The 25,277-nt window shown below is 36.3% G+C and overlaps 1 protein-coding gene across 3 annotated transcripts in view; it reads left to right on the forward strand.

Moving 5' to 3' along the window:
- The window catches only part of PLS3 (plastin 3), a 96,837-nt gene that overhangs the window by 64,028 nt on the left and 7,532 nt on the right, over window positions 1-25,277 (forward strand). For all 3 annotated transcript variants that reach the window (XM_019955923.2, XM_019955924.2, XM_070784176.1), the window contains 7 exons: window positions 1,768-1,931; window positions 7,773-7,902; window positions 8,635-8,767; window positions 11,468-11,549; window positions 12,306-12,471; window positions 14,378-14,520; window positions 22,030-22,125. In XM_019955923.2, coding sequence (XP_019811482.1) covers window positions 1,768-1,931; window positions 7,773-7,902; window positions 8,635-8,767; window positions 11,468-11,549; window positions 12,306-12,471; window positions 14,378-14,520; window positions 22,030-22,125 — 914 coding nt within the window. The remainder of the gene's footprint in view (window positions 1-1,767; window positions 1,932-7,772; window positions 7,903-8,634; window positions 8,768-11,467; window positions 11,550-12,305; window positions 12,472-14,377; window positions 14,521-22,029; window positions 22,126-25,277) is intronic.

Here is a 25,277-nt window from a genome sequence, read left to right on the forward strand (position 1 = left end):
TTTGACTCTAGAATCATATACTTCATTAAAACTAAACATAACAATTTCATCAGCTTTCAGTTTATTTGGGAAATGGTTTCATACAGGGGATTTAATATTGTAATAATTGGCCCACATTGGCTAATATCAATTTTGCTTCAGTCACACTTAGAAGAAAATCCAGTGTGTGTACCATGGTCTATAAGAGCTTACATGAGCAGTTCCCTGACCTCATCTCTCATTTTCTCCTTTGCTTACTCTGCTCAAGTCATACTGGATCTTTGCTGTCCTCAAAACACATCAGACACACTTTCACATCACAGTCTGTACTTGTTCTTTCCTCTACCTAAAATCTGTCCCCCACAAATAGCCACATGATTCACTTTCTTACCTCAGGTAAGTCTTTATTCAAATATTACCGCATCAAAGTGGCCATCCATGATGATTCTATCTAAATAGCACTCCCACCATCACCCATATCCCCACCTGTCACTATAACCCAGAGTTCTTCAACTTCAGCGTTACTGAAATGTTGAGCTGTACAATTCTGTGTTGCAGGATGGGAGTGGGAGTGGGGGTCATATGCACTGGACGATTTTTAGTAGCATTCCTGGCCTTTGTGCACTGAATGTTCCCTGAAGGGCAAAATAGCCCCCATTCTAATCCCTTACCGCTCTTTATTTTTCTTCATAGCACTTATGCTATATGTTACTTGCTTATTGTCATGAGAAGGTGAGCTTTTGTCTAGCAAGACTTTGTTTCATTGGTTGCAGTATCTCCAATCTTAGGAATGGTATCTGGTGCAATTTTGTTTTATTTTTTGTTTTGGTACAGTTTTTAAGTAATATATCAAATAGATTAACTTCATAGTATATATTCTTGAATGGTGTTGGCATCATCTTGAATCATTTCTCTATTCAGATTGTTTCCCTCTATTATAATTAAATTTATATATGAAAATCAGTGGAGGACCTAAGGAATAAAAAGCATTTCTGAACATTTAAGTATATGAAATAGCTGGTGAAAGTCCAACTGTCTACTAAAAGATTACACCTCAGGACATTAGCCCTCTTTTCCAATAAATTAACTTTTAGTCATTGATCAGTTTTATTTTTCATTTTTAATTGTTTCAGAATAAGCATTATCAGCACTTAGATACACTCTGTTAAAATTATGAAAGCATAAAAATTTTAAAATTATTTGTAGACTTCATTTAAACATTTGCATTACTTACGACTGCATTTATTTTTATGAACTCTGTATTTGTTTTGGATTAACATTTATTTACATTAACTCTTGAAAAATTGGCACTCAAGAGGATAGCATATTTCAGGTGTTCTATGTAATATAATTAGCATTAATCACAAACTGTTATCTTTGACAAAGGGGAGAATAAGGGGCATAAAACTCCTAAATAGCTACAGTAAGAATTGTTTTATAGCATGGCAGTGTTTTATTGGTGTATAATCTATTCTGAAGTCCTGTCAGCTTTATGATTTAATGATAATTTTATTAGACAACTGTGCTTTCCTAATATTGGGGATGCTATTTTTAAGCTAAGCTACTTATACAGTTCAAAATACAAGAAACATGATGTAAGCCATGCCCTTTCAGTTAAAATTTGCATTTCCCTTTCAGACCTCTTTAGGTAGCAAACAATAAGAAAGGATAATACTGTATTTAGGCGAGCTTATAAACTTTAAGCTTTAAGAACTGAGTCTAAAATGAAGAAAAATATTCTATAGGTTAACTTATTTACTTTTTTGCTTGTTCTCCCTTATCAAAAAGACCTCAACAGCAATGGATTCATTTGTGACTATGAACTTCATGAGCTTTTCAAGGAAGCTAATATGCCATTACCTGGATATAAAGTGAGAGAAATTATTCAAAAACTCATGCTGGATGGTGACAGGAATAAAGATGGGAAGATAAGTTTTGACGAATTTGTTTATGTAAGTATGTGAAAACCTACTATTTATTAGAAGTAATGATTGCTTCTTTGTCTTGTGGGGTCTTTTAGTAATAAGTCCTATTAAGTTCCTAAATATATCATAGTAGTATTGTTATAACTAATAAAATTTCTCTCATCTCACCCACTGCATTTAGTTCATTCTTTTAGCTATTAGAATATCTTAACAAAAGAACTGAGAAAAAACACTGACAGAATCAAAGATATAACACTGTGCTTGCTGTGTAAGGTGAACAGTCTCCTTGTGGGGGCATCATTAAAGGACATTTTTCAAGGTGTGAAATCACATCCTTGAAGTGCTCTTTTCTATAGGTGAACAGCGTGGTCCCAAATGTTAATGATACACCCTGACTCACAGTCTTGGAAGCTTCCTGAGTTCAACTTTCTGATTAAAAACATGTTTGCTAAACTTGTGGCAGTAGTAGTTAACTGTACTATTTTCCCTAGGATGATGATTTTGATGATTAAAAGTTAGAAACATATCTTTTTAACCCATTGGAAGAGGCAGTTAAAATTCTTGTTTTCTTCTCTAGTATCATCAAATACTCTTCAAGGTTAGGGGCTGATTTCTTAATTCTATACCCAAGCACCTAGTGTTCCATACTCAGTGCTTAGCGAGTGTGTGTGTGGTACTCATTATTGAAATTTAATGCTTTTAGCTGCTAGCTAGTGGGGTCAAAATTTTTCTGGACATAGGACATTTTCCATCCATATTCATTGACAAAGTATTTGAGATAGATATTAAAGAAGAGCTGTTTCCTCAATTAAGAACACTCTTAAGATTTCATCATTTTATTATTCATTTAAGACTCAGTTTGACTAGATCTTATTTGGCATTCTTTATGTGTATTACAGATAGTAATTAGTGCCTAATATTATCACAAACTTCCTAGCACTCCTATCTTTTCTAAGGTTTGTTTTTGCCCCAAGACACCTGAAATGATAACATATACTCCCATCAGTAACCACAGCTCAATATAGCAAGTGAAATTCTGATATGTTTTCTCCTATTAGAATTAGCCCCTTTAGAACACTTGGAGCGTTCCAGAAGCAAATTGACTAAGTAATGATGTCTGCTCTTCTGATAGATAGCATTTGCCTGGGGGGAGGGCAGGGAGGAAGGGAGCATTACTGTTTTAAAATGGGCAAGGATCAGAATTATAATGCTATTATAGTTCTTGCTATCTTCTTTTGCAATACTGATTTCCTCCCCACCATTTTTTGCCTCCAGTTATTGCCAAAGCCTTTTGTTTTAAATCCTGTGTTCAATAGTAAGTTGCAATTGACTTGCAATGTGAGCACTTGCATGTCCTCTGATTTGCCCCTCTTGTAACTGCATGTTTAATTGTGAATTTAAAGCAGCTTAGAGTGGTGGTGAACTACGATTGCTTACTTTTGATATAGTTTGCTGCTCAGCATTTTTTAATCTACTATGAAGAACAGACTTAAATAATCAAGATGTGCAGTGTGCCAGTATTTTTAAGGAGACGGTTATGAAACTGTCTTTGAGAAAAATCATCTTAGGGAAATATTTAATTTTGTATATTTTGAAATGTTGCTGATTCCACACAGCTGTTTGTGGCTGTGACTAACCTAGTATTTTCTTTAAAAGTGAATAATAAGCTTCATAATTTTGGCATCACCGGGACTTTTTTAAAAATAATGAGAACCTTGTTGGTTAAAATATATATATTTTAGAATTGGAAGAAATCAATATGTTTATACTCCTTCATTTCTCAAAAAAAAAAAAAAAAAAAAAAAGCCTGGGTTTCTCAAAAAGGAAGTGACTTGCCCAGCATTACACAGGGAACTAGTGGCTTTGTCAGTTACCCCTCTTTGTTCAAAAAACTGGTAAGGAAGACAGTAAAATAACTCACCTGAAGTTTCAGAATGATACCACCATGACTGTACTGAAAGAAAGATGGGTGTATGATTAACCAAGCAGACATCTGTTCACTCCCATCTGACTTGTCATCAATGAAACCTCTTACAAATCATTAGACAAAATATGGTAGATCCTAGTTATCTGAGAAAAAGGAAGTGTTGCAGGAAGGGGGATCCCTTCTAGGGCCCGAAACTGGGCTCTTGTCTAATACTTAGAAATGAATTGTCTGAGGAGTGTGCTGACATGTGCTGACAAAGCAAGATATTTTACTGGGAAAGGGCACCCCGGGTGGAGAGCAGTAGGGTAAGGGAACCCAGGAGGCAGCTCTGCCAGTGGCCTGAAGTCTCGGGTATTATGGTGATGGGATTAGTTTCCAGGTTGTCTTTAGCCAGTCATTCTGACTCAGAGTCCCTCCTGGTGGTACACACCTTTTTCAGCCAAGATGGATGCCAGAGAGAAGGATTCTGGGAGGTGGTCGGACATGTGGTGTCTCCTTTTGACCTTTTCTGAACTCTTCCAGTTGGTGGTGGCTTATTAGTTCCCTGTTCCTTACCAGGATCTCCTATCATAAAACAACTCATGCAAATGGTTATTATGGTGCCTGGACAGGGTGGGCCATTTCAGTCAGTGTGCTTCCCCTAAAAGAAGCGCATTATTCCTGTCAGGGATTAACATAAGGAAATAGAAATAAGCATGTTCTTGCATGTTAGATTTTTGGTTTTTATTTGATTGCTGCTTAAAAGGTATTAATTGCAAACCAGGCTACCAACAAAATGTCTGTATTAATATTGGAGAAGGATATATATATATATATATATAGCAGAAAAGAGTCCCCAAATTATATGTAAACGTCACACATTAAAATTAAATATATATTAACTGATCTTGTTTCTCTTGAGTATTTTAAAACTAAGTTACTAGATTTTTATACTTCTTAGATTGTAGTAAGGTATTTTCCTACATCTATCAGAAGACCGGTATATCATAGAGATAAGTAAATTCATATAAGCAAAGTGCTTAGAACTGTACCTGGTATATAGCAAATACTATAGAAGTGTTAGTTGTTGGTAGTTATTTCTATTTATTAAACAGGCAGTGTTCTCTTCCTATTATTACTAAGTTTAGGCCTATAACAGATTTCCAAATAGTAAAAATTCAAACCTAGTATATTGGAAACAAACCTCAAACACTGGAAGCCAGTCATATTTTTTTGCAATTCTTTCTGAAATCTTTCTTTCTTAAACTCCTATGTCTCTGCATTGCTTTGGTTTAGCCACTAGCGTTCATCTAGGAAGGTGATGACACTTTTAAAAGGAATACAGGACATACATGTTTCATAAAAGAGACTGGAAAAGATGTATAGAACCAGAGAGAGCAGTGTACACCAGGAGCTTGTTCATACATGATAAAGCAAGTCCCTCCTCCTGGAGGAAAAACAGCATGAAACAGTGAGCTCATTAGTATCACAACAGGCAGCTTTGAATAGATTCATTGACAACTCTCCAGCACTGTAGCTGGCCTGGTGTTTCCTCTGATTTCAGAGATTCTTGTTAAGCCAAGGCTTATACTCAAATTTGCCTTATCATCCACTGGAGAGTTTTCTTTACTAAAGTAGAAAATAAAGTGTTCATTCTCACGTGGTGAATCTATTGAATAAATACGTAAATCTTCAGTCATCTCCTATCTTTTAACATTTGTTTAAAATATAAAGAACAGATGAAAATACCATGAAACTGCAAATTTGCACTTGGCTTGAAGAATTTATTTAAAGATATTTAGAAAAGAAAGGTCATGTAAATTTTGTAAGACAATTGAAAATGTAACTAATTTAATTGCATCTTTGCATTCAACATGTCATTCCCAAGCATCAAGGGTTTAAGTAGAGCTATGTAATTGCATTAGAATATTGTAGAGATTCTTTTTTTAAATGATTATTATTTGTACTACTCCTCTTTTGCATGATGTATGCAAATTTGGATTTTTTCAGCTGAAGTTGTGATCATGGAAGCAACCTAATTTTAGAAGGTAGTGATCCTTAAGACAGAAATAATTGTGATAAGAAAAATAACTTTTCATATGTCATTCTGAGGCAGTAACTCCAAGGCATTCACATTGGGAGCTTTTTTTTTGTCATTACAGTGATTTATAGTATCTCAGTCTTGAGGAAAAGACTTAGATTTTGGATTTTAATTTACTAGACACTGTTCTACTAAATGAAGTAGAGTTCAGAATGAGGTGGGATAGTGAATATTGCTTTTTCACTGAGCAGATGGATAGTTACCAAAGAGGGACTTGTTTGAACAAAATGTATCACAATGAAAACTGCTACATTCCCAAGCAACCATTTTGTTGTATAACCTTGGCTTGGATGGTAAAGTGAAATAAATGAAATTCCAGTTGAAATCAGAGTGTGAGTAAAAATGATTTTAATAATTTGAAAATTCCCCAGAGTACATGAGTCAGCTCCACACTATTGATATTTAATAGGAGTCAGTATAATGGCCAGAGAGAAGGAAGAGTGATTTCATTGGTAGTCAGTATGTGTGTGTCTATATATTATACATAATAGATGGAGGCGTGCACACACACAAACACACACACCCATTCTAAAAGTCAACCTCTGAAATTACAGGCATAGCACAAAATCACAGCTATAGAAAGTGAATAAGCTTGATTTTGTAAAACTTCGTGCCTACCATTTTCCTAAATAAAATTGGGTTTATAAGTCCAAGGAAGGCCAGGATTTAAGGATGGTAACAGGAAAAGATGACTTTGTGACAGGGTTATAGCAACTTTCCTACTGGTTACAAAAGTCACTCTCTCTTGGTCAATTAATTACAAAAAGGTATCCTCCTGGAAAGACTAAATGTGAAAAGGCACTGGTGTTTCTGCCTGCCACAGTCTTGCACAAGACCCCAGGCCTGCTTAGGGGAGTGTGGGCTGCATTTCATGCCTGCTCATGCCTGCTGTCACAGACACAGCCTGAACTGCTAAATACCACGACTCTGTTCTGTGACCTTCACATATAGGCTGCCCCTCCTGAGGTGTGTGTATGAGTATGTACTTGTCAATAATGCTAAAGGGCTTTGGGTTATCTTCTATTTGCTCAGTGACTTTTCCATTAGGGTTCTAAGTTTCCTTCAATAAACCTGTTATGTTCCAAACAACTTTTAAAGGAGTTTTTATCAAAATACTACATCTTGCTCTTGTTTTTCTGATGGTGGCTAATTTAGCCATGCACATTGATAGCTCAGGAACACATTGGAGGTTAGGTAAGTTCCAGTATTTCAGACTTACATAAGCAGACCTTTGGAATGTCCAGTCATTCAGTCAATGGGTTAGAGTAGGGTGTGAAATTTGCTTTGTTCCATCCTGGTTTTGTGCCTTATTGTGAAGAGAAAATCACTGAAAAGCCTCTTTTCTGGGTTTATTCATCTCCTGCTGCCAACTAAGCATATTTTCCCCCTTATTATTCTGTTCTAGCTGTTACCAAGCTACCCTAGGATAAGAAATATTTTTTTTTTGGTTGAGCTATAAAATTTCCATATTTCTTTGCACTGTATATCGTGCTTAAAGAAAGGGGAAATCCTTCAGTCTTTTATTTGCAGGAAAAGAACAGAGTCTTCCTTGTTCTAGAAAATTTATAGATTTACCTATGCCTTTGAACTACGCTAGTTTTTGGCTTAAAGCAGATTTCAATGCATGTGACATTTAATGTTTTTGACAAGTGTGTACAGTTGATTTCTGGTGCTTAATTTTTGGTAGCAGTATTGAAGTACTTGTTTAGCATTTTAAAAACTCAAGCTTAGTTTGCTTTATCTTTTAACACTCATCACCTGTGGGGGGGAATGTAGGTTACCAGCATATAAAAGAAGATCAATATGCTTATAGTTGTGCCAGATTGAAAATTGTGAATCAGCAACATGTTTTCATTAATAGATTTTCCAAGAGGTAAAAAGCAGTGATATAGCCAAAACCTTCCGCAAAGCCATCAACAGGAAAGAAGGGATTTGTGCTCTGGGAGGAACTTCAGAGCTGTCCAGTGAAGGAACGCAGCATTCTTACTCAGGTAATGGTTAACACAGTGAACTACATAGGGTGCCTGCTATAATGTCAAGGAGAGGCTCTAGAAAAACCCTGCCTCCTAGGTAAGAATACAGTTGAAGTTGTTGTGATCTGTATTTGGACTGTGGCTAATACTTGCCATAAAAGCATTACAGGTATTTATTATATAGCTTTGTTAGCTTTTAAGAGCCATGATACAATATGTGCACAATACTGATATGATACAACACATGATACAATAATAGGCTTTATTATAGCAGTGTGTGCTGTTGCTTTAGTCTTGTTCGACTCTTTTATGACCATATAGACTGTAGCTCCCCTGGCCATGGGATTCTCCAGGCAAGAATACTGGGGTGGGTTGTCACGCCCTCCTCCAGGGGATCTTCCTGACCCAGGGATGGAACCCACGTCTCTTTTGTCTCCTGCATCAGCAGGTGGGTTCTTTATCACTAGCACCACCTGTGGTAATACAAATAGAATTTTTAAAGAATTTTGTAACTAACTTCCAAGAATTTTGTAATTTCTGTAAATATCAGTTAACCTTGCTCTATTTCTTTGTTAATTTTATAGCTCCTAAGAGCTATTGTGTTGCATTCAATTGTTTGGGTTTCCAAAGAGGATAACACAGGATTATGACACACTAACTGCCGTGCTCATGAACACCTATTTCAGGCTTTAGAGTCAAATATTTAACCTAGAGTATAAACTAATGTCTTCTTATTCCACATAATTTTAGAGGAAGAAAAATATGCTTTTGTTAACTGGATAAACAAAGCTTTGGAAAATGATCCAGATTGCCGGCACGTCATACCAATGAACCCAAATACCGATGACCTGTTCAAAGCTGTTGGTGATGGAATTGTGCTTTGGTAAGATTTCCAAGAGTAGTCTTCCATGTAATTGATACAGTCATTTCTGGATGCCTGACGGATTCTTCTTGGGGAAAAACTAGAATTGAAAGCTGTCTAGGTTCTGTCCATTTCATCTTCAGGTCTGTCTGTGAAAGTGCCACCAAAGGTGAATATAAAACTCAGTCATTCAGACTGGACACATCTTCCTAGAGGAGCTTTCAGCTTCCAGTTTCTTCTCATCATGGAGCAAGCTAAGCATTTCAACTTTGTTAAGCCTTTTATGTCAGTATCTCTTTATTCTCAAGTACCATAAATTCCAAAAGAGAAAAACAGGCCACTTGCCACTTTTCAATGTCCAATTACTTATTTCTGAAAAATATGTTTGTCACTGCTGCTGCCCTAGACCCAACAGTGTCTCAGCCAAAAAGGTAAAAGATTATCAACAGCTTGTCAGTAGATTTACCTCTCTTTTGAAGTAGTAGAGCACAGTGGTTAACAGCATGCTCTACAATCAGTCTGCCTGGTTCCTTTTCAGGCTCTGCCTCTCAGTATCTGTATAACTGTAATCAAGACACTGACCCCTTTGAACTCTCCTACACTATTGGAGGGAATGTAAATTGCTGCAGCTGCTATAGCCAAAAGTATGGAGGTTCCTTAAAAAACTACAAATAGAGTTACCATATGATTCAGCAATCCCACTCTCGGGCATATGTCTGGAGAAAACTAAAAGAGATACATGCACTCCAGTGTTCATAGCAGCACTGTTTTACAATAGCCAAGACACAGAAATGACCTAAATGTCAGTTGACGGGGAATGGATAAAGAAGATGAATGGAACACTACTCAGTCATAAAAAGAATGGAATTATGCCATTTACAGCAACATGAACGGACCTAGAGATTATCATACTAAGTGAAGTCAGAGAAAGTCAAGTACTACATGATATCATTTATATGGGAAATTTAAAAAAATGAACTTATTCATAAAACTAGCAGACTCAAGGACATAGAAAACAAGCTTATGGTTACCAAAGGGGAAAAGGGGGATGGTAAATTAGGAGTTTTGCATTAGCAGACACACAATATATATAAAGTACACTATACACTATATGTAAAACACTTAGTGTTTTATAATGTATATCAGATCAGATCAGATCAGTTGCTCAGTTGTGTCTGACTCTTTGTGACCCCATGAATCACAGCACGCCAGGCCTCCCTGTCCATCACCAACTCCTGGAGTTCACTCAGACTCACGTCCATCGAGTCAGTGTTGCCATCCAGCCATCTCATCCTCTGTCGTCCCCTTCTCCTCTTGCCCCCAATCCCTCCCAGCATCAGAGTCTTTTCCAATGAGTCAACTCTTCACATGAGGTGGCCAAAGTACTGGAGCTTCAGCTTTAGCATCCTTCCTTCCAAAGAAATCCCAGGGCTGATCTCCTTCAGAATGGACTGGTTGGATCTCCTTGTAGTCCAAGGGACTCTCAAGAGTCTTCTCCAACACCACAGTTCAAAAGCATAGACATACACTATATATAAAATAAACAAAGTCCTACTGTATATCATAGGGAACCATATTTAATATCCTGTAATAAACCATGTGTGCGTGTGTTCATTTGCATCTGACTCTTTGACCCCATGGATTGTAGCCTACCAGGTTCCTCTGTCCTTGAAATTCTCCAGGCAAGAATACTGGAGTGGGTTGCCATTTCTTTCTCTAGTAATAAACCATAGCAGGGAAGAATTATTTTTAAAAAAAAGGTATTTGACTGCTTTGCATTTCAGGATCCATCCATTATGATCCCCATATTATTGTGCTTGCTCAGAAAGTTGTTGTGAGCATTAAGTAAATACATGTTGGAACACTTAGAACAGTGCAGTGGGTATATTTCTGATGACAGTGTACAATATATAAAATTCATTTTTTTTCCAATACGATCATTTTGGTTGTTTAAAAAGATGATTTCTAAAAATGTGAGATATGCTTTTACTTGCCACTTATAGGCTGTAAAGAAATAATTTCCAATATTTTAATAGACTCATATGATACTATTTATTTAATATTTAAATTTTGCATGGAAATAAGCATGGTTTTCTCTAAAAATAACTTGTTTTAGGACAGTAGTATAAACATCTAAAATGTTAGAGTCTAATTCCAAATTTTACCAAATGAGGTTGTTCTAAGTCAGATCCTGCCCCAATTAATACAACTTTTCTTTTTATCAATATTATCACTGTATTTCTAGCACCAAATATAGTACCTGTGCATCATCTAGTTACTCAATAAATATTTGGTGAATGAAAGAATCTCATGCTCAACTAATTTTCACTTTGTAGATGAAATCATTTTAATTATACATTATATAATCTAACAGAGAGATTCATCTTCAATGTGGGATGTTATCTGTTTTTAACACTTAACAAAGTTTTTAATATCCAAGTAATTCATTCTTGTAAAAGAATGTGAAAAGTACAAAACATTAAATAAGAAAATATGCCATAATCCCCAACTCAGAAATATTCAACTACTATAAACACTTTGGTCTTTCCTTTATTTGCATTTTTATATATATGTTTTTTTTTTTTGATCAACCTGACTGAAGTCATACATTGCTTTTTTTTCAGATTACATGAGATACGTGTTATAATAAGCCTTAAAATATTTGTGAATATTCATGGATTATTTAAAAAATAAGTCAATATTTTAAAATTTCTGTTTCAGTAAAATGATCAACCTTTCAGTTCCTGATACAATTGATGAGAGAGCAATCAACAAGAAGAAACTCACACCATTCATCATTCAGGTATGCACTCTTCTCTCCTTCCATGAAACTACTATTTGAGGACCTGTTTTATAGACTGAAGGCTCTGCATTTTGCATCTTCTCATTTAATTCTTACAACAGCTCTGAGTTGAGGATTATTTTCCAGATTTCATAGAAGCTGAGATGCAGAAAGATTTCAGAGGTGTACCAAGGTTAATAATGCTGGAACTAAAGTTCAAATCCAGGTCTAACTGCAAAGCCCTATATTCTTTTCATTACATTTTGCATTCAAACATATAGAAATAAGCAAGCATGTTTAAGCTCTTAGTTAATTAGCATGTTTAAAGAATAGAAAGCTTTTATTTTCCATCTAGTATTAGGGTGTTATATAGCAGTATTTCCTCATGCAAGACCATCTCTTGGGATGAGGACATTCAGAACTTGTAGAACTCTCATGTGTATTCAGTAGACCTCTCATTTAGGCATTTTAAGAAATTCAACACATAACCCACATGGATATACTTACTCTAGTAACTCAGCCTTTTCCTTTAGGGTCAGTATCTTTCAATAGGGACTAACTAAAAATGCCGTTAACTTGCCTTGGAAATCTGAAAAAGACTATAAAAAAGAGGCCAGATTTGTTTTAGCTATGCTTTTAACACCAAAGCTTGGATATTGCTTTCTGTGGATAATGTATGGGTAAACTTAATACATAATTTCATTTCAGTGAAGGGAAAAAAAGACTAAAAAACCAGAAATGTCAAGAAGCAAGTATTATAAATTGGCTGTCTTGCAGGAAAACTTGAACTTGGCACTGAACTCGGCTTCAGCCATTGGATGTCATGTTGTGAACATTGGTGCAGAGGATTTGAGGGCTGGGAAACCTCACCTGGTTTTGGGACTGCTGTGGCAGATCATTAAGATCGGTTTGTTTGCTGACATCGAATTAAGCAGGAATGAAGGTAATGAAACACAGTCATGATCTTGAAAATTGTTTATTGGTTATTTTTTTCTAGTCATGCAGACTGTCATACTTTCACCTAATTGCGGTGATTAGATGATAACTAGAATTAACAGAAGGTAATGTTATAGTGTTATTCAGGAAAACAGCCTAATCACAACTTTCTTCTTTAGTAGTAATTAACATTTGTCTGGCTCTTTAGAATTCATTTCACAATAAAGACACGAAAACCTAGAGAGTTTAAGGAATTTGTGCAAAGTTCTTTTCTGCTCTACTCACATAGTCCCCACCCCATTACCACCCTCAGGCACACCATCTCCTTTAATTTTAATACCTTTTCTATTATATTATACATTTATGGCTCTTCAAAAATATTCTAACCTGCCCTTGATGGTCTCATATTTCCTGAATTAGCAGAAGCACCATTTTTATAGCATAGGTTTTGATATCACATCATAGACTTGTAGAATGTATAAGCATATGTGATACAATTGTCCTAAGGTCCTAGGAAGTGCTACATTGTCCTCTCCTTTTGAAGTTTAAAATATTAAGCATCACTCCAAATATTCACATTTTCTTCCAGAAATCACCATATCAATCTTCAGTTACTTTGGGGGAAGAATATATATTGGGAGTTCTCAGTATTTCTGGGTCTCACAATACCTGTCAACAGTCCTATTCTGCATCCAAGACTTTATGACACTTACAATTTTCAGTCCACTCAAAGTGGCCTGTATTTGAACAAATAAAAATTTTCTATCTGCTGGTCTCTTCAGACAAGTATTTATCTTGTTAGAGTTGAAGTCCAGTGAACAAGGAAAGGAAGACAACAAAATTAAACTACATTGGCTCATATAATAAGTCAAATGATTTATCTCTGACAAGGTCTCAGGTGCAGAGAGGTCAGGCTGTTTAATCCTTTCCAGCCTTTTGACTTGGAGATGGAGAACATGTGGAGGTTTCTGTACAAGTGACAATGTTACCTCTGCCCTAACTTAAATCCCTCAGTGCCAGAGTGACATGGTGTGAAGTGAAGTCTATGAATGATGAAACTTGCCTATTAGAGATATTACTTAGACCTCTTTGGAAGTCAGGCAGGTTTAGTCTTCTTGTTCAGTATAAATCTCCTTTTATCTTATGGGAGGTAATTATTGCATAAGGACTATACAACTTCTCCATGGAAACAGTGCCTAAATTTAGATAGTTCTCTGTGCAGATGCTCAAGCTTCTACCTCTTACCTCTGGGGATATTTACCCAAAAACCCTTGGCTGCTTCTGCACATTCAATTCAACAATAAAAAATTGTTGAAGAGCCTTTACATGTTAGGTGCTATAGAAAATGTAAAGTTGAATTCTTTTTCTTTAAAAACAGGTATGGCAAAAACCACTACAATATTGTAAAGTAATTAGCCTCCAATTAAAATAAATAAATTAATTTTAAAAAACAGGTTTAACACTTCAAGAGTTAGTTATGCTTAAATATAAATACCATAGGGTTTGATTACTCTTTTAATCAAAAGGCTCCAAAGTTTTAAACATACTCCCCCAAGCCTTTGATTTTAATATTATTTAAGAACAATTTATGTAAATATATGACATAATGTGACAATGTTCAACTTAAAAGCTAGAACTTACTTGGCATTTGGAATATGAAGAATAATCAAGATGTTAAAATATGTAATGTTGTGTATTCTCGTAATTAAGTGTTTCTATCAGTATCATCTTATAACTAATTATATACTTTTATCTTTATTATTAGACTGTGAGTACCTGAAAACTAGGAACTAGGTCACAGTACTTTTTGTACCTCTGTTACTTACTTAACGGAGTGTCAAAAGACTCAATAAACATGTAATGACTGTTACCATGTAATATATTGGTTGGGTTTTTCTTTTTCACCTTTATAGCCTTGGCTGCTTTACTTCGAGATGGTGAAACTTTGGAGGAGCTTATGAAATTATCTCCAGAAGAGCTTCTGCTTAGATGGGCAAACTTTCATTTGGAAAACTCAGGCTGGCAGAAAATCAACAATTTTAGTGCTGACATCAAGGTAACTGTTTAGTTAAATATTTCAGTTCAGTTCAGTTTAGTCGCTCAGTTGTGTCTGACTCTTTGCGACCCCATGAACTGCAGCATGCCAGGCCTCCCTGTCCATCACCAACTCCCGGAGTCTACCCAAACTCATGTCCATTGAGTCGGTGATGCCATCCAACCATCTCATCCTCTGTTGTCCCCTTCTCCTCCTGCCCTCAATCTTTCCCAGAATCAGGGTCTTTTGAATTGAGTCAGTTTTTCACATCAGGTAGCCAAAGTATTGGAGTTTCAGCTTCAACATCAGCCCTTCCAAAGATAACCGAGGACTGATTTCCTTTAGGATGGACTGGTTGTATCTCCTTGCAGTCCAAGGGACTCTCAAGAGTCTTCTCCAACACCACAGTTCAAAAGCATCAATTCTTTGGCACTCAGCTTTCTTTATACTCCAACTCTCACATCCATACATGACCACTGGAAAAACCATAGCCTTGACTAGACGGACCTTTGTTGACAAAGTAATGTCTCTGCTTTTGAATTTGCTATCTAGGTTGGTCATAACTTTCCTTCCAAAGAGTAAGCATCTTTTAATTTCATGGCTGCAATGAAATTTCACCATCTGCAGTGATTTTGGAGCCCCAAAAAATAAAGTCAGCTACTGTTTCCAGTTTCCCCATCTATTTGCCATGAAATGATGGGACCAGATGCCATGACCTTCGTTTTCTGAATGTTGAGCTTTAAGCCAACTTTTTCACTCTCCTCTTTCACTTTCATCAAGAGGTTCTTTAGTTCTTCTTCACTTTCTGCCATAAGTGTAGTGTCATATGCATATCTGAGGTTATTGATATTTCTCCCCACAATCTTGATTCCAGCTTGTGCTTCCTCCAGCCCAGCATTTCTCATGATGTACTCTGCGTATAAGTTAAATAAGCAGGGTGACAATACACAGCCTTACTTCAGGGGCACATAATAACATGAAGACTTCAGGCCAGCTTAAAGGAGGGAAAATCCTATGAGTTTATCACCCAGCCTCATTGCCTCTAGGCCCTGATGGTAGATTTCAGTAGAGAGACTGAGCCAAGTAAGAGCACCACCACTAATTCTAGCTTTCATTTTGTGGAAAGGGGTTTAAGTATTACAGTGCTAACATTTTCTATTCTGCCTACCGTTCAACATACTGTACGAAAGATCAGCAGTCATGACTTCTGTTTCTAAGTGCCTTTCCCAGGCCTCAGTGTACCTGTGTTAGTAAAGGCCTAGAATAGAGAGGGCCTCAGGATTCCCCATCCCCTTTCTTATTTGGCAACTCTCCTGTCATGTGCTGCCTCCTTTAGCCATTCAGTTCTTGGAGGTGGTTATATACTCTTATGTATGTCTGTATCTTCTACCTCAGCCCTGCCCCTATTTTTAAAATTTAAATATATTAAAAAAAATTTTTACAATGTTGTATTTGTTTCTGCCATACCACAACACAAATCAGCCATACATTCCCCTCCCTCTCTAGCCTCCTACCCCTCTCCCCATCCCATCCCTCCAGATCATCACAGAGCACCAGACTGGGCTCCCTGTGCTACACTGCAAATTCTCACCAGCTATCCATCTTACACTCGACAGTGTATATATGTAGATGCTACTCTCTCCATTCGTCCCACTCTTTCCCTCCCCCACTATGTCCACAAGTCCATTCTCTACATCTCTGTCTCCATTCCTTCCCTATAAATAGGTTCATCAGTGTCATTTTTCTGGATTCCATATATATGTATTAATCTACTATATTTGTTTCTCTCTGACTGACTTCACTCTGTATAACAGGCTCTAGGATCATCCACATCACTAGAACTGACTCAAATCCCTTTTTAATGGCTGAGTAATATTCCATGGTGTATATATACCACATCTTTTTTATCCATTCATCTGTTGATGAACATGTAGGTTGCTCCCATGTCTTGGCTGTTGTAAACATTGCTGTTATGAATATTCAGCTTCCCATGTAGCTCAGTTGGTAGAGTCTGACTGCAATGCAGGAGACCTGGGTTCAGTCCCTGGGTTGGGAAGATCCCCTGGAGAAAAAAATGGCAACCCACTCCAGTATTCTTGTCTGGAGAATCCTATGGACAGAGGAGCCTGGCTGGCTATATTCTATGGGGTCGCAAGAGTCAGACATGACTGAGTGACTAAGCACATGTGAATATTGGGGTACATGGGTTTTTTCAGTTATGATTTTCTCAGGGTATATGCCCAGTAGTGAAGTTGCTGGGTCATATGGTAGATTTATTCCTGGTTTTTTAAGCAGTCTTCATACAGTTCTCCATAATGGCTGTATCAGTTTACATTCCCACCAACAGTATAGGAGGGTTTGCTTTTCTCTACATCCTTTCCAGCATTTATTGTTTGTAGAATTTTTGATGATGGCTATTCTGAATGGCATGAGGTGATAGCTCATTGTAGTTTTGATTTGCATCTCTCTAAGGATTAATGATGTTGAGCATCTTTTCATGTGTTTCTTGGCCATCTGTATGTCTTCTTTGGAGAAATGTCTGTTTAGGTCTTTTGCCCATTTTTTGATTGGGCTGTTTGTTTTCCTAATATTGAGCTATATGAGCTACTTATATATTCTGGAGATTAATCCTTTGTCAGTTGTTTCATTTGCAATTATTTTCTCCCTTTCTGAGGGTTATCTTTTAATCTTATTTATTGTTTCCTTTGATGTGCAAAAGCTTTTAAGTTTAATTAGGTCTCATTTGTTTATTTTTGTTTTTATTTCCATTACTCTAGGAGGTGGTTCACAGAGGATCTTGCTGTGATTTATGTCAAGGAGCATGCTACCTATATTTTCCTCTAAGCTTTACAGTTTCTGACCTGATATTTAAGTCTTTAATCCATTTTGAGTTTATTTTTGTCTATGGTGTTAGAAAGTGTTCTAGTTTCATTCTTTTGTGGCTGTCCTGTTTTCCCAGCACCACCTATTGAAGAGGCTGTCTTTTCTCCATTGTATATCGTTGCCTCTTTTGTCAAAGATAAGGTGCTTGTAGGTGTGTGTAAGTTTATCTCTGGACTTTCTATCTTGTTTTATCAGTCTATATTTCTGTTTTTGTGCTAGTACCATACTGTCTTGATGAATGGAAATTTGTAGTATAGTCTGAAGTCAAGAATGTTGATTCATTCAGCTCTAATTTTCTTTGTCAAGATTGCTTTGGCTTTTCAGGGTATTTTTTGTTTCCATAGAAGTTGTAACTTTTTTTGGTTCTATTTCTGTGAAAAATATCATTAATGGTTTGATAGGGATTACATTGAATCTGTAGATTGCTTTGAGTAGTATAGTCATTTTCACAATATTTCTCCCAATCCAAGAACATGGTATATCTCTCCATCTGTTTGTGTCATCTTTGATTTGTTTCATCAGTGTCTTATAGTTTTCTGCATACGGGTCTTTTGTCCCTTTAGATAAGTTTATTCCTAGGTATTTTATTCTTTTTGCTGCAATGGTAAATGGAATTGTTTCCTTAACGTCTCTTTATGATTTTTCATTGCTAATGTATAGGAATGCAAGGGATTTCTGTGTATTACTTTTATATCCTACAACTATACCATATTCATTGATTAATTCTAGTAATTTTCTGGTGGAATCTTTAGGGTTTTCTATGTTATCATGTCGTCTGCAAATAGAGTTTTAATTCTTCTTTTCAATCTGGATTCCTTTTTATTTGTTTTTCTTTCTTCTCTGATTGCCGTGGCTAGGACTTCCAAATCTAGATTGAATAATAGTGGCAAGAGTGGGCACCCTTGTCTTGTTCCTAATCTTAGAAGAAATGCTTTTAGTTTTTCACTATTGAGAATAATGTTTGCTGTGGGTTTGTCATATATGGCCTTTATTATGTTGAGGTAGGTTCCTTCTGTGCCTACTTTTTGGAGCGTTTTTTATCATGAATGGGTGTTGTATTTTGTCGAAAGCTTTCTCTGCATCTATTTATATGATTATATGACTTTTATCTTTCAGTTTATTGATATGGTTAATCACATTGATTGATTTGCATATGTTGAAAAATCCTTGCATCCCTGGGATAAATCATACTTGTTTATGGTGTATGATCCTTTAATGTGTTGTTGGATTCTGTTTGCTAAAATTTTGTTGAGGATATTTGCATCTATATCCATTGATGATATTAGCCTGTAATTTTCTTTTTTGGTGGTATCTTTGTTTGCTTTTGCTCTCAAGGTGATGGTGGCCATGTAGAATGAGTTTGGGAGTTCTCTTTCCTCTGAAATTTTCTGGAGGAGTTTGAGCACGATAGGTGTTAGCTCTTCTCTAAACTTTTGGTAGAATTCACCTGTGAAGCCATCTGGCCCTGGGCCTTTGTTTGCTGAAAGATTTTTAAATCACAGTTTCAATGTTGTTGTTTGTGATTGGTCCGTTTATGATTTCTAATTCTTCCTGGTTCAGTTTTGGAAGTTTGTACTTTTCTAAGAACTTATCCATTTCTTCCAGGTTGTTCATTTTATTGGCATATGGTTGCTCACAGTAGTCTTCTATGGTCCTTTGTATTTCTGTGTTCTGTAGTAACTTCTCCTTTTTTGTTTCTAATTTTATTGATTTGAGTCTTCTCCCTTTTTTTCTTGTTGAGTCTGGCTAGTGGTTGTCAATTTTATCTTCTCAAAGAACCAGTTTTTAGTTTTATTGATCTTTGCTATTGTTTCCTTCATGTATTTTTCATTTATTTCTTTACTATTTCTGTCCTACTAACTTTGGGTTTCTTAATTTATTTTTTGTTTGTTTTTTTCTTCTTTTTCTATTTGCTTTATGTGTAAAGTCTGGTTGTTTATGATGTTTTTCTCATTTCTTGAGGTGGGCTTGTATTGCTATAAACTTCCCTCTTTTGTTGTGTCCCATAGGTTTTGGGTTGTCATGTTTTCATTGTCATTTGTTAATTTCCTTTTTGATGCCTCAGTGACCTGTTGGTTATTTAGAAGCAGGTCATTTAGCCTCCATGTGTTTGTGTTTTTTAGTTTTTTTCCCCCTGTAATTCATATCTAGTCTCATAGCATTGTAGTTCAGAAAAAATGCTTGATACAATTTCAATTTTCTTAAATTTTCTGATGATTGTGACTGAAGATGTGATCTATCCTGGAGAGTGTTCCATGTGCACTTGAGAAAAAAGTGTATTCTGCTGTTTTAGAAAGGGAATCTTATTTTTAAATGAATATTTTAAAAATTATCCTTTGATATTTTTTAAAAAACATATTCTGCTTTTAATATTTTTAAAAAGCAGAGGATTGCTGGGTAATGTGAAAAGGAACTTCTAATTTATATTTGAGTTCAAATTTTCACCTAAAGCCCCTTTTCAGGGTAGTAAATTACAGACTCTTTGGGGTCTACTCTTTACCTGTCTTTCTCAAGTGCATAGGGAGAAGGCACATACAAATTCTTTCTGTACCTTTAGTAGGTAGTTGTAAGTGAAAGCACTTTCACAACTGTAATGCACTACTCCTAAAGAGATAACCTCTGTGCCACTAATGGTAAGATCTGGGTTTGCATTCCATGAATTGCTCTGCACTGGCTTTCACTCTCACCCGATTCTCCCCATTCTTAGAATAATTTCTGGCAAATGTATCAAATGTATATAGTTGGCTCATTGAAGATACAGCTTTCTAGGCCTCTCCCAGAGATCTGTACTTGGCGAGTCAGAGCTTACATCTGGCCATATCCATATTAAGCAACTTCCCTGGGGGATTAGGATGTACACAATCCATAGGAGTTACCATGAGAAACATTCCTTTATAATCTGTTTGGACTGTCAAGGCCCAGTAATAGAAAACTTCCAAAGCTGGGAAGGTGATCTTCAGATGTAACATTGATCTCAGGTGGCCTTGGCCTATAGCAGCTTGAAGCAGGGATTCTGTTCCCAGCTAGAGATTGAGGTCAGGCTACAGCAGTGAGAGAACTGAATCCTAGCCAGTAGACCACCAGGGACCAGTGGGACCAAGGCCCTGGCCCATCAGCTGTGTAGAAATGGATTTCCACATAGAGATTGAGTAAAACAAGTGTTTATTAGCAGGAAAATGTATATGTGAATAGACTCACATGGATGGGCTCAGAGAGACAGTTGCACCCTCATAGTGGTTTATATCACTTTCATGGAGCATTTCTTCTGGGTTTCCTTTGGCCAGTCATCTTTCTTTGTCTGGTTCTGAGTCCGTATTTGGTTTATCTCAGGATACTCCCATGTGTGCATGTGTATCTCTTAGCCAAGATGGATTCTAGTGAAGAGGCCTATGGGTAGGTTGACATCACTTACTTTGAGCTTAAGACAGAAGATACATGGGTCCAGGCTGAAGAGTTTCTCCCCTGTGGACAGAAATTCTATAATAGCAGAAACTCCATAAAAGCTGCCTTGCCCAGATAAGAGATAAAAGACCATATATTCCTTATTCTTAAAGTCAAGGAGACCTTCCCAACTACACAGGCACAGAAAGGCTCAATGGAGGTCAAAACGGAGGGGGTATCACCTCAATTTCTGGCTGGAAACCAAAGCCCTGCTTCAAGGCACTGTGGACTGAGGCTACCCAAAATCACCATGATGCTACCTCTTCTATCTCTTATCTGGGCAAGGCCCAGCCTGCTCCATCATCCAGCTTTTATGGAGTTTCTGCTATTAATATTATGGAGTTTCTGTCCACAGGGGATAAACTGTTCAGTCTGGGGCCCTTGTATGTCCTGCCTCAACATGATAACAAAACCACTCCAATTCCTGTCCTCTGGTATTCCAGAGAGGCAGAATTGTACTTGACATGTGTGTTGAAGACCCTCATTAAATGTTTACAGTAATACAGTGGTTTTCAGGTTTTGTTCTGTGTAGCATCCACACAGCCTGAATTCATCCAGCCCACATCCCATATGAGCAATGCCGTTTTTGTTTTAGGTATTGGGATTCCAAGTAAAAATGTTCAAGTGTTGAAAGAGGTCAAGGGCTTAAAGAGAAGCTCATTTGGTTAAATATATTCAGATGATTAAGGGTTTACTGTTATTTCACCACCTCAAGTAGAACTCATTTCAAATTTTTTGTCATTTCAATTTATAATTTAATGCATTAACACAACTAATCTCTTCTCCATAGGTTATGGTATATACATATTATGCTTTGTCATGATATAACCTGTTTATTTTCTCTTTCCCTATGCTTCCTGGATTTCTGCTATCCTACTTGTTTCTCGTGCTTGTTTTATCTGTCAAGCTTATTGACTTCAGTAACTCAGTGAAGGTACAGAACTAGTTATATGTTTTCTAGCATTATTGTATTGATGATATCAATAAACTGTAAAGTCATGACAAAATCCAGTTAATCCATATTCAAGGCAGACACAAGGCCAGATAGGTGGACTTTTCTGGGAAAAGGAACTGTTAAATTAGAAGATAGAGATTTGTGTCACATTCTTACAAAATCCAATGCAAATATCCTTCCACACATGGGACAATAGGATACATTCATTCTTTGTAAATGTGATCTCACTAATATTTGCAATTCATTTTTAGGATTCCAAAGCCTATTTTCATCTTCTCAATCAAATTGCACCAAAAGGACAAAAGGAAGGTGAACCACGGATAGATATTAACATGTCAGGTTTCAATGTAAGTATAGGTGTTCTTATGAATTCTACAAGCTTAAAAAATTGTCAATTTCTTATAAATAACAAGAATGCTTATAATTGCATGTTATGATGTTGGCAGTTTTAAGTATTATCTTAAATTTTATTACTGTAGATATAATTTGTAGACAGAAAGACCAGCTTTGATTTATGTTAATAGTTTATTAGTGAGTTCTGTAGTTATGGTGGTGTTGGTTTTTATGGATGGCATAAAATATTCAGAGTAAATGTAGGGAAATAAGCACTAGAGGCTAACCTTTTCTGAGTTTTTGGATTATAATCATAATGATAGATTTAATGAAAACATATTCATATATGCATCTGTAATATTCTTATGTTGAGAGTAATGTGAATGTGTTTACAAACTCCTGATCCCTGAAATCCAATTTGGTGAATTACTGTCACGGACCATGTTCCCTTGTTACATCACTTATTTTCTCAATGACCTTGGACAAGTTCCTTTGTTCATACATGAAGTAACAAGTTGGCCTAGACTATTGAGTCTCAACTTTCTAGGATCCTGTTGTTCTTTATATTCATTAGATATGGAATGGATTCTACTGATTTTTAAAAAATGCACATTTCTAGCATATTTCATATCCACTTCAGATTGAGTGGATTACACTTGCTAAACCTTTTATGCTGCCCTTACCAGAACTGAATTTGTACTGACTTGTAGTACTTATATTTTTGTCTGTTTTTAAATGTGAAATTCTTCAGTTCAGGTCACTCTTGGCACAAATGAGAGGCCCTCCTGTGTGTGAAGGAAGCTCTCTGGGATGGCTAGTCAGGTGATCTTATGCCTAGGTAGATAACACCAGTGTACTGATTCTGATTATGATACACCTCTTCTCTAGTCACTTCTCCCTGGTTGATCTTAAAGCACTCCCTTCATTGTCTCTATCCTCTTCAGAATCCTTTAAGGATTCCCCATTGACTCAAGAGTTTAGTCTGAAATGTTCTGCTGAGCATGTGAAGGCCTGCTACACCATCTTGCTCCATCTCTTCTAGCCAGGGCAATTTCCTACTGCTCTGTCCACGCACTCATTTTACTGTTGAGTCTTTCATAATGCTTTTCCCTTGTTTTTCAGTGTCCTTTATCTTTGTCAGTCTTATACCTTCTTTAGGGATATATATCTCCATTATAACATCCAGTTTCCTCATGATCCTTTGTGATCCCTCTCTGTCCCCATACTCCTCCATCCTAGGCAACCACTGATTTGCTTTCTTTCAATTTAGTTTGAATTTTTGATAATTTTATGGAATCATGTAACAGGTGCTCTTTTTTTTAATCAAGCTTCTTTCAGCATTATTATTTTGAGATTCATCTGTGTTGTTACATAACTCAGAAATTCATTCCTTTTTATTGCTGAATAATAGTCCAGTGGATGGATATGCTATAATTTGTTACCCATTCACCATGATGAACATTTGGATTGTTTCCAGTTTGGGGCTATTACAAATACAGCAGCTCTGAACATTCATATACAAGTCTTTGTGTGAGTTTAGGCATTCATTTATCTTTGGTAAATACCTAGGAGTGGAATGGCTGGGTAATGGTATATGTGCATTTAACTTTTCTAAGCAGCTGCCAAGTTGTTTTTCAAAATGGTTGTACCTTGCACATTGCTACCAGTAGTACATGAAGGTTCCAGTTCATCCACATGCTCACTGACACTTTAATGTGGTTAGTTTAAACATTAAGAATTTTAACACTGGTAGAGGTGTCTCATTGTGATTTTAATTTGCATTTCCTTAATGACAAATGATGTTGAATATCTTTTCATGTAGTTATTTGTTGTCTATACATCTTTGTTTAAACACTTTACCCATTTTAATTGCATTGTTTGCTTTCTTATCAAGTTTTGAGTGTTTTATATATTTTGGATATAAGTCCTTGATTGGATATATGATTTGCAGATACTTAGTCCCAGTGTTTTTCCAAGAACAGACATTGTTTAATTTGGACAAAGTCAGATTTAGTCATTTTTTTTCTTTGACAAATCATGCTTTTGATGTTGTATCTAAGAAATTTTAGCCTAACACAAGGTCACAAACATGTCTTCTTATGTCTTCTCTTAGAGGTTTTATAGTTGGGGTTTTATATTTAGTTTTATATTGATAGTTTTGAGTTCATAAATTTACATGTGTGTGTGTATTGTAGGTTAATTTTGAATATGATGTGAGGTATGGGCTGACGTTGTTTTGGGCATATATATATTTTCATTTGATTATTTTTTGTTTCATTATTCTGTATCTTAATTTTTAAAAATTGTTGCTATTTCAACGTTTCCTTCTACTCCAATATTATCAATGCTTTTTGTTTAAGAATGCCAAGATGATTAAAAAAAATACGGGATTTAAAAATAGTAAAAAGCACGAACCAGAAGCATTAAAGTAACAAGTGACAGATTAAAAGAAATAGAATAGGCTCTATGAGATGAACTCGCTAGGCTCATGGAGAATCCCAAAGACTGAATCCCAGTCAATTGCCCATCTGCTGGTGGTTACGGATTGCTCTGCAATGGTAACAGTGAAGGGTAACACAGTAAATACCCATTCTTCTGGAGACCTAGATGATCGAGGCACCTCACTGGAGATGAAAAAAGTAAAGATAGCATCACCCATTAAAGACAGAGTTAAGACTCAAATTATAGAATCCGAACTATGTTGGTTTATAAGTAACGTTTCTCAAATTTCCTTTATCTCTTATTTCCCTCTTATTATAAAAATCCCTTCTTACCTGAAACTGTTTTCCAGAAGAGCTACATTTACCCTTGGGCATACTGGGGTGGCCATGTCTGTAAAGTCTGGAGGGGGCAGGTCACTAGAAACGAATAATCCAAAAGCAATTGTTCCTCCTGCAGCTTCAGGTTTTTGACTTTTATTGTTGGGAGGTGGGAATGGTGAGCACTGGGGAAACTATTTTTAATTTGGTCTCAAGTTATCAGATCTATAATTTATAATCCTCACCAAACTGTATGTTAGTCAAGAAATCAGCATGCATCTTTCCAAAAGGAAAGAAGTTGGGGTGGGGGAGAAGACAAAACGAATTCAGGAGTCCTAGGAATTAGTTAAAAGTAAGTATTTTACACATAAATAGACAACTTTGCTTCCTGGATGGAAAAGTAAAAA

This window comes from Bos indicus, chromosome X (assembly GCF_029378745.1).
Source record: "Bos indicus isolate NIAB-ARS_2022 breed Sahiwal x Tharparkar chromosome X, NIAB-ARS_B.indTharparkar_mat_pri_1.0, whole genome shotgun sequence".
Classification (NCBI taxonomy): domain Eukaryota; kingdom Metazoa; phylum Chordata; class Mammalia; order Artiodactyla; family Bovidae; genus Bos; species Bos indicus.